At 52.8% G+C, this 17,500-nt stretch overlaps 1 protein-coding gene across 1 annotated transcript in view; it reads left to right on the top strand.

The window, feature by feature from the left end:
- Positions 1 to 14,574, top strand: part of slc22a17 (solute carrier family 22 member 17) — a gene marked incomplete at its 3' end in the record, with an annotated part of 21,327 nt that extends 6,753 nt beyond the window's left edge. Inside the window, exons 4-7 of the mRNA XM_078208578.1 lie at positions 291 to 456; positions 1,171 to 1,316; positions 4,477 to 4,585; positions 14,351 to 14,574. Of these exons, the coding sequence (XP_078064704.1) occupies positions 291 to 456; positions 1,171 to 1,316; positions 4,477 to 4,585; positions 14,351 to 14,574 (645 nt within the window). The remainder of the gene's footprint in view (positions 1 to 290; positions 457 to 1,170; positions 1,317 to 4,476; positions 4,586 to 14,350) is intronic.
- Between the last annotated feature and the right edge of the window lie 2,926 nt (positions 14,575 to 17,500).

The following is a 17,500-nucleotide window of genomic DNA, read 5'->3' as shown; positions in this document are numbered from 1 at the left end:
CTGTCCTGGGAGTGTTTGATGGGGACAGTGTAGAGGGAGCTTTACTCTGTATCTAACCCCGTGCTGTACCTGTCCTGGGAGTGTTTGATGGGGGACAGTGTAGAGGGAGCTTTACTCTGTATCTAACCCCGTGCTGTACCTGTCCTGGGAGTGTTTGATGGGGGACAGTGTAGAGGGAGCTTTACTCTGTATCTAACCCCGTGCTGTACCTGTCCTGGGAGTGTTTGATGGGGACAGTGTAGAGGGTTGCTCTGTCAAAGGGTATAGTTGCTTTGATGCTCTCTCCACAGGGCTGGAGTTGTGTGATCCTCCCCATCGCCTGATGGTCTCAATGGTGGCAGGATTCTTCGCTGTGGGGGGACAGTTCCTACTCTTGGGAATCGCTGTGGGAGCTGGAAACTGGCGTCTGGTACAGGTCATCATCACTGCCCCACTTGGACTATTCGTGGTCTACTGGTCAGTATTCACCCCAATCTCCCTGGAGAGAGAGAGGGAGGCAGAGAGAGAGAGGGAGGCGGAGGGAGAGAGGGAGGGATAGGGAGAGAGGGAGGCGGAGGGAGAGAGGGAGGCGGAGGGAGAGAGGGAGGCGGAGGGAGAGAGGGAGGCGGAGGGAGGGAGGCAGAGGGAGGGAGGTGGAGGGAGAGAGGGAGGCGGAGGGAGAGAGGGAGGCGGAGGGAGCGATAGAGAGGGATGCGGAGGAGGAGATAGAGAGGGAGGCGGAGGGAGAGAGGGAGGCGGAGGGAGAGAGGGAGGCGGAGGGAGAGATAGAGAGGGAAGCAGAGGGAGAGAGCGAGTGAAAGGCGGAGAGAGAGCGAGAGGGAGGCGGAAAGAGAGGGAGGGAGGGAGGCAGAGAGACAGAGTGAGAGAGGGAGGCAGGCGGAGAGAGAGGGAGGCGCGGAGAGATGGAGAGAGAGCGAGCGAGACACACAGAGAGAGAGAGGTAGATAGACACAGAGAGAGAGATTGCAGACTCAGTGTTAGCGAGAGAAAGTTAATGGGACTGAGAGATAGAGAGAGGAGCAGTGGAGACGAAGGGAGAGAGAGAGAGAGAGGAATTCTAGATGGGGAGAGGGGGAGTGGAGACCGAGGAATAAAGTCTTTAGCTGTCCTTCATCCATCCACCTGGAGTGTTCTCTCATTCCCTCTCTCTCTCTCCTCCTCTCTCCGCAGTTGTCCCCACGTCCTGTTGGAGTCCCCTCGCTGGCTCCTGGCCACCAATCAGATTGCCGAGGCCAAGAGGGTCTTGACGTTGATCTTGGAGAAGAACGGGCAGACCCTGGACCGAGAACCCCTGGAACTGGACGATTGCTTCACTGGTCCGTCCTGTTGCTGCGGGGGGGGGGGTGTGGCGGGGGGTGGGGGGGTGGGGGGGGCGGGGTGGCAGGGCCTCCAGGGTGTGGGGGTTAGGCCATTAGGCCCATCATGTCTGTTCTGCCCATAAAACGGGGTCCAGGCTAATCCCATTTTCCAACTCGTGTTTCCGTTGCGCTTTGGTCACAAGATCACAAGAAAAGAAGTGTGGTTTTTTTTTGCAACGCGAGGAGGGTTCCTGACCCCCTACCCTTTCAGGTAGTGACTTCCAGATTCCCAACATCCTCTGGGTGAAAACAGTGGCCCCCCCCCCCCCCCCCGCCCCCCAATTCCCAGGGTGTTGGGTTAATTCTGGCCCCTCCAGAACTCCCCTCAGCCTCCCCTATTCCAGGGATAACTCGCCCAGCCTATATCATTCTTGATTTGATTTGATTTATTGTTGTCACATGTGTTAACATACAGTGAAAAGTATTGTTTCTTGCGCGCTATACAGACAAAGCATACCGTTCATAGAGAAGGAAAGGAGAGGGTGCAGAATGTAGTGTTACAGTCATAGCTAGGGTGTAGAGAAAGATCAACTTAATGCGAGGTCGGCCCATTCAAAAGTCTGACAGCAGCAGCAGGGAAGAAGCTGTTCTTGAGTCGGTCGGTACGTGACCTCAGACTTTTGTATCTTTTTCCCGATGGAAGAAGGTGGAAGAGAGAATGTCCGGGGTCCGTGGCGGGGGGTCCTTAATTATGCCGGCTCCTTTTCCCCGAGGCAGCGGGAAGTGTAGACAGAGTCAATGGATGGGAGGCTGGGTTTGCGTGATGGATTGGGCTACATTCACGACCCTTTTGTAGTTCCTTGCGGTCTTGGGCAGAGCAGGAGCCCCAGACCAAGCTGTGATACAACCAGAAAGAATGCTTTCTATGGTGCATCTGTAAAAGTTGGTGAGAGTCGTAGCTGACATGCCAAATTTCCTTAGTCTCCTGAGAAAGTAGAGGCGTTGGTGGGGCTTTCTTAACTATAGTGTCGGCGTGGGGGGGACCAGGACAGGTTGTTGGTGATCTGGACACCTAAAAACTTGAAGCTCTCGACCCTTTCCACATTCACGGAGGCCATGGAGTCATCGAGGTTTACAGCATGGATACAGGCCCTTTGGCCCAACTTGTCCATGCTGCCCCTTTTTTTAACCCCTAAGCTCGTCCCAGTTGCCCGCGTTTGCCCCATATCCCTCTATACCCATCGTACCCATGTAACTGTCTGAATGCTTTTTAAAAGACAAAATTGTACCCGCCTCTACTACTGCCTCTGGCAGCTCGTTCCAGACACTCACCACCCTCTGTGTGAAAGATTTGCCCCTCTGGACCCTTTTGTACCTCTCCCCTCTCACCTTAAACCTGTGCCCTCTAGTTTTAGACTCCCCTACCTTTGGGAAAAGATATTGACTATCTACATAAGAAATAGGAGCAGGAGTAGGCCATCTGGCCCTTCGAGCCTGCCCCGCCATTCAACAAGATCATGGCTGATCTGAAGCGAATCAGTTCCACTTACCCGCCTGCTCCCCATATCCCCTAATTCCCATATCGATCAGAAAACGATCTACCCGTGATTTAAACATATTCAACGAGGAAGCCTCCACCACTTCAATGGGCAGAGAATTCCAGAGATTCACTACCCTCTGAGAGAAGAAGTTCCCCCTCAACTCTGTTCTGAACCGGCCCCTCCTTATTTTGAGGCTGTGCCCTCTAGTTCTGTGTTCCCTTCTAAGTGGAAAGAATCTCTCCACCTCTACCCTATCCAGCCCCTTCATTATCTTATAGGTCTCTATAAGATCACCCCTCATCCTTCTAAACTCCAACGAGTACAGACCCAATCTGTTTAATCTCTCCTCATAATCAACACCCCCTCATCTCCGGTATCAACCTGGTGAACCTTCTCTGCACTCCCTCCAAGGCCAATATATCCTTTCGCAAATAAGGGGACCAAAACTGCACACAGTATTCCAGCTGCGGCCTCACCAGTGCCTTGTACAGTTGCAGCAAGACCTCCCTGCTTTTATATTCTATCCCCCTCGCGATAAAGGCCAACTATCTAGCTGATCTGTGCCCCTCATTATTTTATAGACCTCTATAAGATCCCCCCTCAGCCTCCTAAGCTCCAGTCTATCCAGCCTCTCCTTATAACTCAAACCATCAAGTCCCGGTAGCATCCTGGTAAATCTTTTGTGCACTTTTTCTCGTTTAATAATATCCTTTCTATAATAGGGTGACCAGAACTGTACACAGTATTCCAAGTGTGGTCTTACCAATGTCTTGTACAACTTCAACAAGACGTCCCAACTCCTGTATTCAATGTTCTGACCGATGAAACCAAGCATGCTGAATGCCTTCTTCACCACTCTGTCTTCCAACTCCAGTTCCGGAGACCGGAACGGTGCTCCCAGCGCGGTTCGGAGACCGGGGAGCTGTACACGGTGCTCCCAGCACGATACAGAGACCGGGGAGCTGTACACGGTGCTCCCAGCACGATACAGAGACCGGGAGCTGTACACGGTGCTCCCAGAGCGATACAGAGACCGGGAGCTGTACACGGTGCTCCCAGCACGATACAGAGACCGGGGAACTGTACACGGTGCTCCCAGAGCGATACAGAGACCGGGAACTGTACACGGTGCTCCCAGCGCGGTAGAGAGCCCGGGAACTGTTCACGGTGCTCCCAGAGCGATACGGAGACCGGGAACTGTACACGGTGCTCCCAGAGCGATACAGAGACCGGGAGCTGTACACGGTGCTCCCAGCGTGATACAGAGACCGGGAACTGTACACGGTGCTCCCAGCGCGGTAGAGAGCCCGGGAACTGTTCACGGTGCTCCCAGAGCGATACGGAGACCGGGAACTGTTCACGGTGCTCCCAGAGCGATACGGAGACCGGGAACTGTACACGGAGCTCCCAGCGCGATATGGAGAGTGGAACTGTACTTTTGGATAAGTTCATGGAAGTTAGTGAGATAGAGGGTTATAGGTAAGCCTAGTAGGGAGGGACATGTTCGGCGCAACTTGTGGGCCGAAGGGCCTGTTTGTGCTGTAGCTTTTCTGTGTTCTATGTTCTACGTGTGGTGATTTTGTGTGTGTCATGTTGTTGCTGCCAGACTCACGTCCGTTCCCTTGTTGTCCCCCTAGAGTTGGACTTAAGTTACAATCCCAACCAAGGCCCCAGCCAACAGTTCATCTGTAAAGTTCTGAAGAGTCGCAATGTCTGGAAGAACATTCTGATCCTCGGATTCACCACGTGAGTATGCTGTATATTTATACAGTAAATGGCAGAACCCTTCAGAGTATTGATAGGCAGAGGGATCTGGGTGTACGGGTACGCAGGTCACTGAAAGTGGCAACGCAGGTGGAGAAGGTAGTCAAGAAGGCATACGGCATGCTTGCCTTCATCGGCCGGGGCACTGAGTTTAAAAATTGGCAAGTCATGTTGCAGCTTTATAGAACCTTAGTTAGGCCGCACTTGGAATATAGTGTTCAATTCTGGTCGCCACACTACCAGAAGGATGTGGAGGCTTTGGAGAGGGTACAGAAAAGATTTACCAGGATGTTGCCTGGTATGGAGGGCATTAGCTATGAGGAGAGGTTGGAGAAACTTGGTTTGTTCTCACTGGAACGACGGAGGTTGAGGGGGCGACCTGATAGAAGTCTACAAGATTATGAGAGGCATGGACAGAGCGGATAGTCAGAAGCTTTTTCCCCAGGGTGGAAGAGTCAATTACTCGGGGGCACAGGTTTAAGGTGCGAGGGGCAAGGTTTAATGGAGATGTACGAGGCAGATTTTTTACACAGAGGGTGGTGGGTGCCTGGAACTCGCTGCCGGGGGAGGGAGTGGAAGCGGATACGGTAGTGAGTTTTAAGGGGCGTCTGGACAAATATATGAATAGGATGGGAATGGAGGGATACGGTCCCCGGAAGGGGAGGGGGGTTTAGTTCAGTCGGGGGCAGCATGGTCGGTGCAGGCTTGGAGGGCCGAAGGGCCTGTTCTTGTGCTGTAATTTTCTTTGTTCTTGCCTCATAGCCAACACCCTTGAGACCAGGCAACATCCTGGTGAAGCTTCTATCTCCAAAGGTTCCATGGCCTTCTGGTAGTGTGGTGACCAGAACTGCACGCAATAGTCCAAATGCGGCCGAATCAAGGTTTTATAAAGCTGCAACAAGATTTGCCAACTCTTGTACTCAGTGCCCCGGTCGATGAAGGCACGGAGGGCCATATGCCTTCCGAATCACCTTGGCCGCCTGTGTTGCCACTTTTTAGGGAACTGTGGATCTGTACGCCCAGATCCCTCTGTAAGTTAATGTCCCTAAGGGTTCTGCCATTCACAGGACGATTCAACCTAAACTTTATCCTTCAAAATGCATCACCTCGCATTTGTCTGGATTGAACTCCATCTGCCATTTCTGTTCCCAGGGATCAGTGCTGGGCCCACTGTTATTTGTCATTTATATTAATGATTTGGATGAGAATATAGGAGGCATGGTGAGTAAGTTTGCAGATGACACCAAGATTAGTGGCATAGTGGACAGTGAAGAAGGTTATCTCCGATTGCAACGGGATCTTGATCAATTGGGCCAGTGGGCTGACGAATGGCAGATGGAGTTTAATTTAGACAAGTGCGAGGTGATGCATTTTGGTAGATTGAACCAGGGCAGGACTTACTCAGTTAATGGTCGGGCGTTGGGGAGAGTTACAGAACAAAGAGATCTAGGGGTACAGGTTCATAGCTCCTTGAAAGTGGAGTCACAGGTGGACAGAGTGGTGAAGAAGGCATTTGGCATGCTTGGTTTCATCGGTCAGAACATTGAATACAGGAGTTGGGACGTCTTGTTGAAGTTCTACAAGACATTGGTAAGGTCACGCTTGGAATACTGTGTTTCCACTAGTAGGAAAAACTAGAACCAGAGGGCACAACCTCAGGCTAAAGGGACGATCCTTTAGAACAGAGATGAGGAGGAATTTCTCCAGCCAGAGAGTGGGGAATGTGTGGAACTCTTTGCCGCAGAAGGCTGTGGAGGCCGGGTCATTGAGTGTCTTTAAGACAGAGATAGATAGGTTCCTGATTAATAAGGGGATCAGGGGGTGATGGGGAAAAGGCAGGAGAATGGGGATGAGAAAAATATCAGCCATGATTGAATGGTGGAGCAGAGTCATAGAGGTTTACAGCATGGAAACAGGCCCTTCGGCCCAACTTGTCCATGCCGCCCTTTTTTTAAAAAACCCCAAAGGTAATCCCAATTGCCCGCATTTGGCCCATATCCCTCTATACCCATCGTACCCATGTAACTGTCTAAACGCTTTTTAAAAGACAAAATTGTACCCGCCTCTACTACTGCCTCTGGCATCTCGTTCCAGACACTCACCACCCTCTGTGTGAAAAATTGCCCCTCTGGACCCTTTTGTATCTCTCCCCTCTCACCTTAAACCTATGCCCTCTAGTTTTAGACTCCCCGACCTTTGGGAAAAGATGTTGACTATCTAGCTGATCTGTGCCCCTCATTATTTTATAGACCTCTATAAGATCACCCCTCAGCCTCCTACGCTCCAGAGAAAAAAGTCCCAGTCTATCCAGCCTCTCCTTATAGTTCAAACCATCAAGTCCCGGTAGCATCCTAGTAAATCTTTTCAGCACTCTTTCTAGTTTAATAATATCCTTTCTATGATAGGGTGAGCAGATGGGCCAAGTGGCCGAATTCTGCTCCTATGTCTTATGGGTGCAGCGGAGATTCACCAGGATGCTGCCTGGGTTGGAACACTTAAGTTATGAAGAGAAGTTGGGGAGACTTGGGTTGCTTTCGCTGGGAGACTGAGGGGGGGGGATCCTGATCGAGGTGTTCAAGATTGAGGGGCATGGACAGAGTGGATAAGGAGCAGCTGTTTCCCCTTGGTTGAAGGGTCTGTTACGAGGGGACACAAGTTAAAAGTGAGGGGTGGGAGGTTTAGGGGGGATTTGAGGAAATACTTTTTTACCCAGAGGGTGGTGAGGGTCTGGAATGCGCTGCCTGGGAGGATGGTGGAGGCGGGATGCTTCACATCCTTTAAAAAGTACCTGGGTGAGCACTTGGCTCGTCAGAACATTCAGGGCAATGGGCCAAGTGCTGGCAAGTGGGATTAGGTGGGCAGGTTAGGGCCTGTCATGCGTCGGTCCAGACTCGATGGGCCGAAGGGCCTCTTCTGCACTGTAGGATTCTGTGATTCTCAGAGAAAACACCATCTCGGTAGCCGGATGCTCCTTCCTAGGATAAAAAAGTCAAGTTGATTTGATTTATTATTGTCACATGTACATACTGGCACTGGAGGGGGTGCAGAGGAGATTCACTCAGTTGATTCCGGAGTTGAGAGGGTTGGCTTATGAGGAGAGATTGAGTAGACTGGGGCTATACTCATTGGAATTCAGAAGAATGAGGGGAGATCTTATAGAAACATAAGATTATGGAGGAATAGATAAGATAGAAGCAGGGAAGTTGTTTCCACTGGCGGGTGAAACTAGAACTAGGGGGCATGGCCTCAAAATAAGGGGGAGCGGATTTAGGACTGAGTTGAGGAGGAACTTCTTCACACAAAGGGTTGTGAATCTGTGGAATTCCCTGCCCAGTTGGGACTCCCTCATTGAATGTTTTTAAGGCAAGGATGGATAGATTTTTGAACAGTAAAGGAATTAAGGGTTATGGTGAGCGGGCGGGTAAGTGGAGCTGAGTCCACGAAAAGATCAGCCATGATCTTATTGAATGGCGGGGCAGGCTCGAGGGGCCATATGGCCCACTCCTGCTCCAAGTTCTACTGTTCTTATGTGTTAACATACAGTGAAAAGTATTGTTTCTTGCGCGCTGTACAGACAAAGCATACCGTTCATAGAGAAGGAAAGGAGAGGGTGCAGAATGTAGTGTTACAGTCACAGCTAGGGTGTAGAGAAAGATCAACTTAATGCGAGGTAGGTCCATTCAAAAGTTTGACGGCAGCAGGGAAGAAGCTGTTCTTGAGTCGGTCGGTACGTGACCTCAGACTTTTGTATCTTTTTCCCTACGGAAGAAGGTGGAAGAGAGAATGTCCGGGGCGCGTGGGGGGGGGTCCTTGATTATGCTGGCTGCTTTTCCCCGAGGCAGTGGGAAGTGTAGACAGAGTCAATGGATGGGAGGCTGGTTTGTGTGACGGATTGGGCTACATTCACGACCCTTTTGTAGTTCCTTGCGGTCTTGGGCAGAGCAGGAGCCCCAGACCGAGCTGTGATACAACCAGAAAGAATGCTTGGTGCATCTGTAAAAGTTGGAGAGAGTCGTAGCGGATATGCCAAATTTCCTTAGCCTTCTGAGAAAGTACTCGGGCTCATGAGTTTAAGGTGCGTGGGGACAAGTTTAGAGGAGATGTGCAAGGCAAGTGTTTTTACACAGAATGTCTGGAAGGCGCTGCCCGGGGAGATGGTGGGAGCAGGTACAATAGCGGCATTTCAGGGGCAACTAGACGAATACATGAATAGAACCATAGAACCACAGAAAATTACAGCTCAGAAACGGGCCTTTTGGCCCTCCTTGTCTGTGCCGAACCATTTTATGCCTAGTCCCACTGACCTGCACTTGGACCATATCCCTCCACACCCCTCTCATCCATGAACCCGTCCAAGTTTTTCTTAAATGTTAAAAGTGACCCCGCATTTACCACTTTATCCGGCAGCTCATTCCACACTCCCACCACTCTCTGCGTGAAGAAGCCCCCCCTAATATTCCCTTTAAACTTTTCTCCTTTCACCCTGAACCCATGCCCTCTGGTTTTTTTCTCCCCTAGCCTCAGTGGAAAAAGCCTGCTTGCATTCACTCTATCGATACCCATCAAAATCTTATACACCTCTATCAAATCTCCCCTCAATCTTCTACGCTCCAGGGAATAAAGTCCCAACCTATTCAATCTCTCTCTGTAACTCAGCTTCTCAAGTCCCGCCAACATCCTTGTGAACCTTCTCTGCACTCTTTCAACCTTATTTACATCCTTCCTGTAACTAGGTGACCAAAACTGTACACAATACTCCAAATTCAGCCTCACCAATGCCTTATATAACCTTACCATAACACTCCAACTTTTATGCTCGATACTCCGATTTATAAAGGCCAATGTACCAAAGGCACTCTTTACGACCCTATCCACCTGTGACGTCACTTTTAGGGAATTCTGTACCTGTATTCCCAGATCCCTCTGTTCAACTGCACTCTTCAGAGTCCTATCATTTACCCTGTACGTTCTACTTTGGTTTGTCCTTCCAAAGTGCAATATCTCACACTTGTCTGCATTAAATTCCATTTGCCATTTTTCAGCCCATTTTTCTAGTTGGTCCAAATCCCCCTGCAAGCTTTGAAAACCTTCCTCACTGTCCACTACACCTCCAATCTTTGTATCATCAGCAAACTTGCTGATCCAATTTACCACATTATCATCCAGATCATTGATATAGATGACAAACAACAATGGACCCAACACCGATCCCTGCGGCTCACCACTAGTCACAGGCCTCCACTCAGAGAAGCAATTCTCCACAACCACTCTCTGGCTTCTTCCATTGAGCCAGTGTCTTATCCAATTTACTACCTCCCCATGTATACCTAGCGACTGAACCTTCCTAACTAACCTCCCATGAGGGACCTTGTCAAAGGCCTTGCTGAAATCCAGGTAGACAACATCCACCGCCTTTCCTTCATCCACTTTCCTGGTAACCTCCTCGAAAAACTCTAATGGATTGGTCAAACATGACCTACCACGCACAAAGCCATGTTGACTCTCCCTAATGAGTCCCTGTCTATCCAAATATTTGTAGATCCTATCCCTTATCACACCTTCCAATAACTTGCCCACCACCGACGTCAAACTTACTGGCCGATAATTTCCCGGATTTCTTTTGGAACCTTTTTTAAACAACGGGACAACACGAGCCCCTCTCCAATCATCCGGCACCTCCCCCGTGAATACTGACATTTTAAATATGTCTGCCAGGGCCCCTGCAAGTTCAACACTAGCTTCCCTCAAGGTCCGTGGGAATACCCTGTCTGGTCCTGGGGATTTATCCACTCTGATTTGCCTCCAGACAGCGAGCACCTCCTCCCCTTTAATCTGTAAAGGTTCCATGACCTCCCTACCAGTTTGCCCTATTTCCGTAGACTCCATGCCCGTTTCCTCAGTAAATACGGATGCAAAAAAACCATTTAGTATCTCCCCCATCTCTTTTGGTTCCACACACAGTCTACCACTCTGGTCTTCAAGAGGACCAATTTTATCCCTCACTATCCTTTTGCTCCTAACATACCTATAGGATGGGAATGGAAGAGTACGGGTTCCGTAAGTGCATACAGCTTTAGCTTAGGCAGGCAGCATGGTCGGTGCAGGCTTGGAGGGCCGAAGGGCCTGTTCCTGTGCCGTACTGTTCTTTGTTCTTTGATCTCGATAGCAAAGGCAACAAATAAATTTCGGACAGAAGAAACAGAGAAAACTCCGAATATTCCCGAAGACAAAACCTGGTTGTAATTTTGAGTGACTAAATTCTGTTTTTGTTCATGAGTGGGATTTGCATTTATTTGAACGTCATGCGATTAGAATCTTATTTTATTTACACTAGGGATAGGGATGTTTTGCTGCAATTGTACAGGGCGTTGGTGAGGCCACAGCTGGAGTATTGTGTGCAGTTTTGGTGTCCTTATCTGAGGAAGGATGTTCCTTGCTATAGAGGGAGTGCAGCGAAGGTTTACCAGGCTGATTCCTGGGATGGCAGGTCTGTCATATGAGGAGAGACTAAGTCGGTTAGGATTATATTCACTGGAGTTTCGAAGAGTGAGAGGGGATCTCATAGAAACTTATAAAATTCTAACAGGGTTAGACAGGGTAGATTCAGAAAGAATGTTCCCGATGGTGGGGGGAGTCCAGAATTAGGGGGTCATGGTTTGAGGATAAGGGGTAAATCTTTTAGGACTGAGGTGAGGAGACATTTCTTCACCCAGAGGGTGGTGAATGTGTGGAATTCACTCCCACAGAAAGTAGTTGAGGCCAAAATGTTGTGTGATTTCAAGAAGAAATTAGATATCGTTCTGGGACTAAAGGGATCGAAGGGAATGGGGGAATCAGGATATTGAATTTGATAATCAGCCGCGAATTCATAATGAATGGCGGAGCAGGCTTGAAGGGCCGAATGGCCGACTCCTGTTTCTAGTTTCTATGTTTCTAAAAGTCTGAGATAACGTACCAACCGACTCAAGAACAGTTTCTTCCCTGCTGCTGCCGTCAGATTTTTGAATGGACCTACCTCGCACTAAGTTGATCTTTCTCTACACCCGAGCTATGACTGTAACACTACATTCTGCACTCTCTATATTCAAGGCAGCCATGATCTAACTGAATGGCCCAGTCGGCCTTAGTAGGCCGAAAGGCCTACTCCTAATGGGTACGTCAGCAGAACAGGCCCGAACTCTCTCGTTCTTCCCCCGCCATCCTCTCTCCCCCACACTCTCGGGCCCCCCCCCCCCACCCTCGTTACCCATTACAACAGGATATAGACAGATGGGATACTTAGAGTCATGGAGGTTTACAGCATGGAAACAGGCCCTTCGGCCCAACTTGTCCATGCCGCCCCTTTTTTTCAAACCCCTAAGCTAATCCCAATTGCCCGCGTTTGCCCCATATCCCTCTATACCCATCGTACCCATGTAACTGTCTAAATGCTTTTTAAAAGACAAAATTGTACCCGCCTCTACTACTGCCTCTGGCAGCTCGTTCCAGACACTCAGCACCCTCTGTGTGAGAAAATTGCCCCTCTGGACACTTTTGTATCTCTCCCCTCTCACCTTAAACCTGTGCCCTCTAGTTTTAGACTCCCCTACCTTTGGGAAAAGATATTGAGTATCTAGCTGATCTGTGCCCCTCATTATTTTATAGACCTCTATAAGATCACCCCTCAGCCTCCTACGCTCCAGAGAAAAAAGTCCCAGTCTACCCAGCCTCTCATAATTTAATCCATTAAGTCCCGGTAGCATCCTAGTAAATCTTTTCTGCACTCTTTCTAGTTTAATAATATCCTTTCTATAATAGGGTGACCAGAACTGTACACAGTATTCCAAGTGTCGCCTTCTAAACCCCAACGAGTACAGACCCAGAGTCCTCAACCGTTCCTCATACGACAAGCTCTTCATTCCAGGGATCATTCTTGTGAGCCTCCTCTGGACCCTTTCTAGGGCCACCCCCCTCCAGACAGAGGTGAAACTATGAGAGCCAGCGATTTTCTCTCTCTCTCAAAAGCTGAGAGCTGTTAGTTCTGGCATGTGGCACTTTCTGTCCCTCCTTTGTCCCACTGCCCTTCTCTTTTATACTTGTGATGACCAATCAGTATTTCCCACAATAGGATTGGGTCCAGGTTGTCAAAGACTTGCATTTAATAGGTGTTTGTTATCGAAGAGCCTGATTGATCAATATTCCAAACACCAAATTCTCACTCCCTACCTCCCCCCCCAATCTACAATAACTCTACCCAAATTCGCCAGACCATACACAAATCTTCTTGCGCCGAATTTGATAATCAGCCGTGAATTCGCTGAAAGTCTGCAAAGGGATATAGATAGTCTAAGTGAGTGGGCGAGGGTCTGGCAGATGGAGTACAATGTTGGTAAATGTGAGGTCATCCATTTTGGTCGGAATAACAGCAAAATGGACTATTATTTAAATGGTAAAAAATTGCAGCATGCTGCTGTGCAGAGGGACCTGGGTGTCTTTGTGCAGGAATCTCAAGGAGTTGGTTTGCAGGGTACCCAGCAGGTAATTAAGAAGGCAAATGGAATTTTGTCCTTCAATGCTAGAGGGATGGAGTTTAAAAACAGCGAGGTTATGTTGCAGCTCTATAAGGTGCTGGTGAGGCCACACCTGGAGTTACTGTGTACAGTTTTGGTCTCCTTACTTGAGAAAGGATATACTGGCACTGGAGGGGGTGCAGAGGAGATTCACTAGGTTGATTCCGGAGTTGAGAGGGTTGGCTTATGAGGAGAGACTGAGTAGACTGGGACTATACTCATTGGAATTCAGAAGAATGAGGGGAGATCTTATAGAAACATATAAGATTATGAAGGGAATAGATAAGATAGAAGCAGGGAAGTTGTTTCCACTGGCGGGTGAAACTAGAACTAGGGGGCATGGCCTCAAAATAAGGGGGAGCAGATTGAGGACTGAGTTGAGGAGGAACTTCTTCACACAAAGGGTTGTGAATCTGTGGAGTTCCCTGCCCAGTTGAGGCTCCCTCAGTGAATGTTTTTAAGGCAAGGATGGATAGATTTTTGAACAGTGAAGGAATTAAGGGTTATGGTGAGCGGGCGGGTAAGTGGAGCTGAGTCCACGAAAAGATCAGCCATGATCTTATTGAATGGCGGAGCAGGCTCGAGGGGCCAGATGGCCCACTCCTGCTCCTAGTTCTTATGTTCGGTCCGGCAGGTAGCAGTTTCTGTCCCTCCTTTGTCCCACTGCCCTACTCTCATGCTTGTTATGACACATCAAAGTTTCCTACAATAGGATTGATTCTAGGTTTTCAAAGACTTAAATTTAATAGATTAATAATCTAAAAACCTGATTGAAATTGATTGGCTAAAGCCTGTGGTCTTGGTAAAAACTGCTGCCTGGCCTTCGACACGAATGTTTCTGTCTGGGTTCTCTGTCTCCTTGCATTTCTAAATCTCTCAGCACAGAAAAAGCACCGCCTTTGAACAATATTCCAAACACCAAATTCGAACTCCCTACCTCCCCCACCAATCTACAATAACTCTACCCAAATTTGCCGGACTATACACGAATCCTCTTGCGCCGAATTTGATAATCAGCCGTGAATTCATAATGAATGTCAGAGCAAGGCTCGAAGGGCCGAATGGCCTCCTCCATTCCTAGTTTCTGAGAGTTTTGAGCTCCTTAGAAGATGGAGAGGAGGGGGAGGGGACGGGCCTGCAACCGCACCCCCCTCCCCCTTCCCCGCTCCGTGCTAACGCTTGCGCCTTCCTCCGGCAGGTTTATCGGGCACGGCATTCACCACTGCTACCGGACGTTCCGCTACAACGTGAGGGGCACGGAGTCGGGATTTTACCTCATGTACCTGCTGTCGGCGGGCACAGGGGGCTTGGCTTGTCTGGCCCTGTGCGTGACGGTCGATCGCTTTGGGCGAAGGGGCATCCTCCTTCTGGGCATGACACTCACCGGCCTAACCTCACTCATCCTGCTGGGCCTGACAAAGTGTAAGTGGCGAGGTGACCACCCCCAATCCCCCACCCGGCCTTCCGGAGAGGGGGGGGGAGGGAGGAGGATGGGGGAAGAGTGAGGGGGTGATGGGGGAAGAGTGAGGGGGTGATGGGGGAAGAGTGAGAGGGTGATGGGGGGAGAGTGAGGGGGTGATGGGGGAGAGTGAGGGGACGATGGGGGGAGAGTGAGGGGACGATGGGGGAGAGTGAGGGGGTGATGGGGGAAGAGTGAGGGGGTGATGGGGGAAGAGTGAGGGGGTGATGGGGGAAGAGTGAGGGGGTGATGGGGGAAGAGTGAGGGGGTGATGGGGGAGAGTGAGAGGGTGATGGGGGAGAGTGAGGGGACGATGGGGGGAGAGTGAGGGGACGATGGGGGAGAGTGAGGGGGCGATGGGGGGGAGTGAGGGGGCGATGGGGGAAGAGTGAGGGGGTGATGGGGGGAGAGTGAGGGGACGATGGGGGAGAGTGAGAGGGTGATGGGGGAGAGTGAGGGGACGATGGGGGGAGAGTGAGGGGACGATGGGGGAGAGTGAGGGGACGATGGGGGGAGAATGATGGGGAGAGTGAGGGGGCGATGGGGAGAGTGAGGGGGTGATGGGGGGAGAGTGAAGGGACGATGGGGGGAGTGAGGGGGCGATGGGGGGGGGAGTGAGGGGCGATGGGGGAGAGTGAGGGGATGATGGGGGGAGTGAGGGGACGATGGGGGAGAGTGAGGGGGTGATGGGGAGAGTGAGGGGGCGACGGGGGAGAGTGAGGGGGAGACGGGGATAGAGTGAGGGGACGATGGGGGAGTGAGGGGGGAGTGAGGGGATGATGAGGGGGAGTGAGGGGGTGATGGGGGGGAGTGAGGGGGTGATGGGGGCTGAGTGAGGGGGCGATGGGGGGAGTGAGGGGACAATGGGGGGAGAGTGAGGGGGTGATGGGGGAGTGAGGGGGTGATGGGGGAGTGAGGGGACGATGGGGGGAGTGGGGGGGGTGATGGGGGCTGAGTGAGGGGGCGATGGGGGGAGTGAGGGGACAATGGGGGGAGAGTGAGGGGGTGATGGGGGAGTGAGGGGGCAACGGGGAGAGTGAGGGGTCGACAGGGGGAGAGTGAGGGGTCGACGGGGAGAGTGAGGGGTCGACGGGGGGAGAGTGAGGGGTCGACGGGGGGAGAGTGAGGGGTCGACGGGGGGAGAGTGAGGGGTCGACGGGGGGTGAGTGAGGGGTCGACGGGGGGAGAGTGAGGGGGGGACACGGGGAGAGTGAGGGGGGGACACGGGGAGAGTGAGGGGTTGACGGGGAGAGTGAGGGGTTGACGGGGAGAGTGAGGGGTCGACGGGGAGAGTGAGGGGTCGACGGGGGGAGAGTGAGGGGGGACATGGGGAGAGTCAGGGGTCGACAGGGGGAGAGTGAGGGGGTGACGGGGGGGAGTGAGGAGGTGATGGGGGGAGAGTGAGGGGGTGATGGGGGGAGTGAGGGGGTGATGGGGGCTGAGTGAGGGGGCGATGGGGGGAGTGAGGGGACAATGGGCGGAGAGTGAGGGGGTGATGGGGGAGTGAGGGGGTGATGGGGGAGTGAGGGGACGATGGGGGGAGTGGGGGGGGTGATGTGGGCTGAGTGAGGGGGCGATGGGGGGAGTGAGGGGACAATGGGGGGAGAGTGAGGGGGTGATGGGGGAGTGAGGGGGTGATGGGGGAGTGAGGGGACGATGGGGGGAGTGGGGGGGGTGATGGGGGCTGAGTGAGGGGGTGATGGGGGGAGTGAGGGGACAATGGGGGGAGAGTGAGGGGGTGATGGGGGAGTGAGGGGGCAACGGGGAGAGTGAGGGGTCGACAGGGGGAGAGTGAGGGGTCGACGGGGGGAGAGTGAGGGGTCGACGGGGGGAGAGTGAGGGGTCGACGGGGGGTGAGTGAGGGGTCGACGGGGGGAGAGTGAGGGGGGACACGGGGAGAGTGAGGGGGGGACACGGGGAGAGTGAGGGGTTGACGGGGAGAGTGAGGGGTCGACGGGGAGAGTGAGGGGTCGACGGGGAGAGTGAGGGGTCGACGGGGAGAGTGAGGGGTCGACGGGGAGAGTGAGGGGTCGACGGGGAGAGTGAGGGGTCGACGGGGAGAGTGAGGGGTCGACGGGGGGAGAGTGAGGGGGGACATGGGGAGAGTCAGGGGTCGACAGGGGGAGAGTGAGGGGGTGACGGGGGGGAGTGAGGAGGTGATGGGGGGAGAGTGAGGGGGCGCCAGGGGGAGAGTGAGGGGGCAACGAGGGGAGAGTGAGGGGGCGGCAGGGGGAGTGTGAGGGGTCGACAGAGAGAGAGTGAGGGGGGGACACGGGGAGAGTGAGGGGTCGACAGGGGGAGAGTGAGGGGGCGCCAGGGGGAGAGTGAGGGGGGGACACGGGGAGAGTGAGGGGTCGACAGGGGGAGAGTGAGGGGGGGACAGGGGGAGGGTGAGGGGTCGACAGGGGGAGAGTGAAGGGGAGACGGGGGAGAGTGAGGGGGAGACAGGGGAGAGTGAGGGGGAGCCGGGGAGAGTGAGGGGGCGACGGGGGGAGAGTGAGGGGGCGACGGGGGGAGAGTGAGGGGGCGACGGGGGGAGAGTGAGGGGGCGACGGGGGGAGAGTGAGGGGGCGCCGGGGGGAGAGTGAGGGTGCGACGGGGGGAGAGTGAGGGGGGGACACGGGGAGAGTGAGGGGTTGACGGGGAGAGTGAGGGGTCGACGGGGAGAGTGAGGGGGGACATGGGGAGAGTCAGGGGTCGACAGGGGGAGAGTGAGGGGGTGACGGGGGGGAGTGAGGAGGTGATGGGGGGAGAGTGAGGGGGCGGCAGGGGAGTGTGAGGGGGCGACGGGGGGAGAGTGAGGGGGCGGCAGGGGGAGTGTGAGGGGCGACGGGGGGAGAGTGAGGGGTCGACAGGGGGAGAGTGAGGGGGGGACACGGGGAGAGTGAG

This window comes from Mustelus asterias, unplaced genomic scaffold (genome assembly GCF_964213995.1).
Source record: "Mustelus asterias unplaced genomic scaffold, sMusAst1.hap1.1 HAP1_SCAFFOLD_3976, whole genome shotgun sequence".
NCBI classification, from domain to species: Eukaryota; Metazoa; Chordata; class Chondrichthyes; order Carcharhiniformes; family Triakidae; genus Mustelus; species Mustelus asterias.
This window is presented reverse-complemented; position numbering and strand designations above follow the sequence as displayed.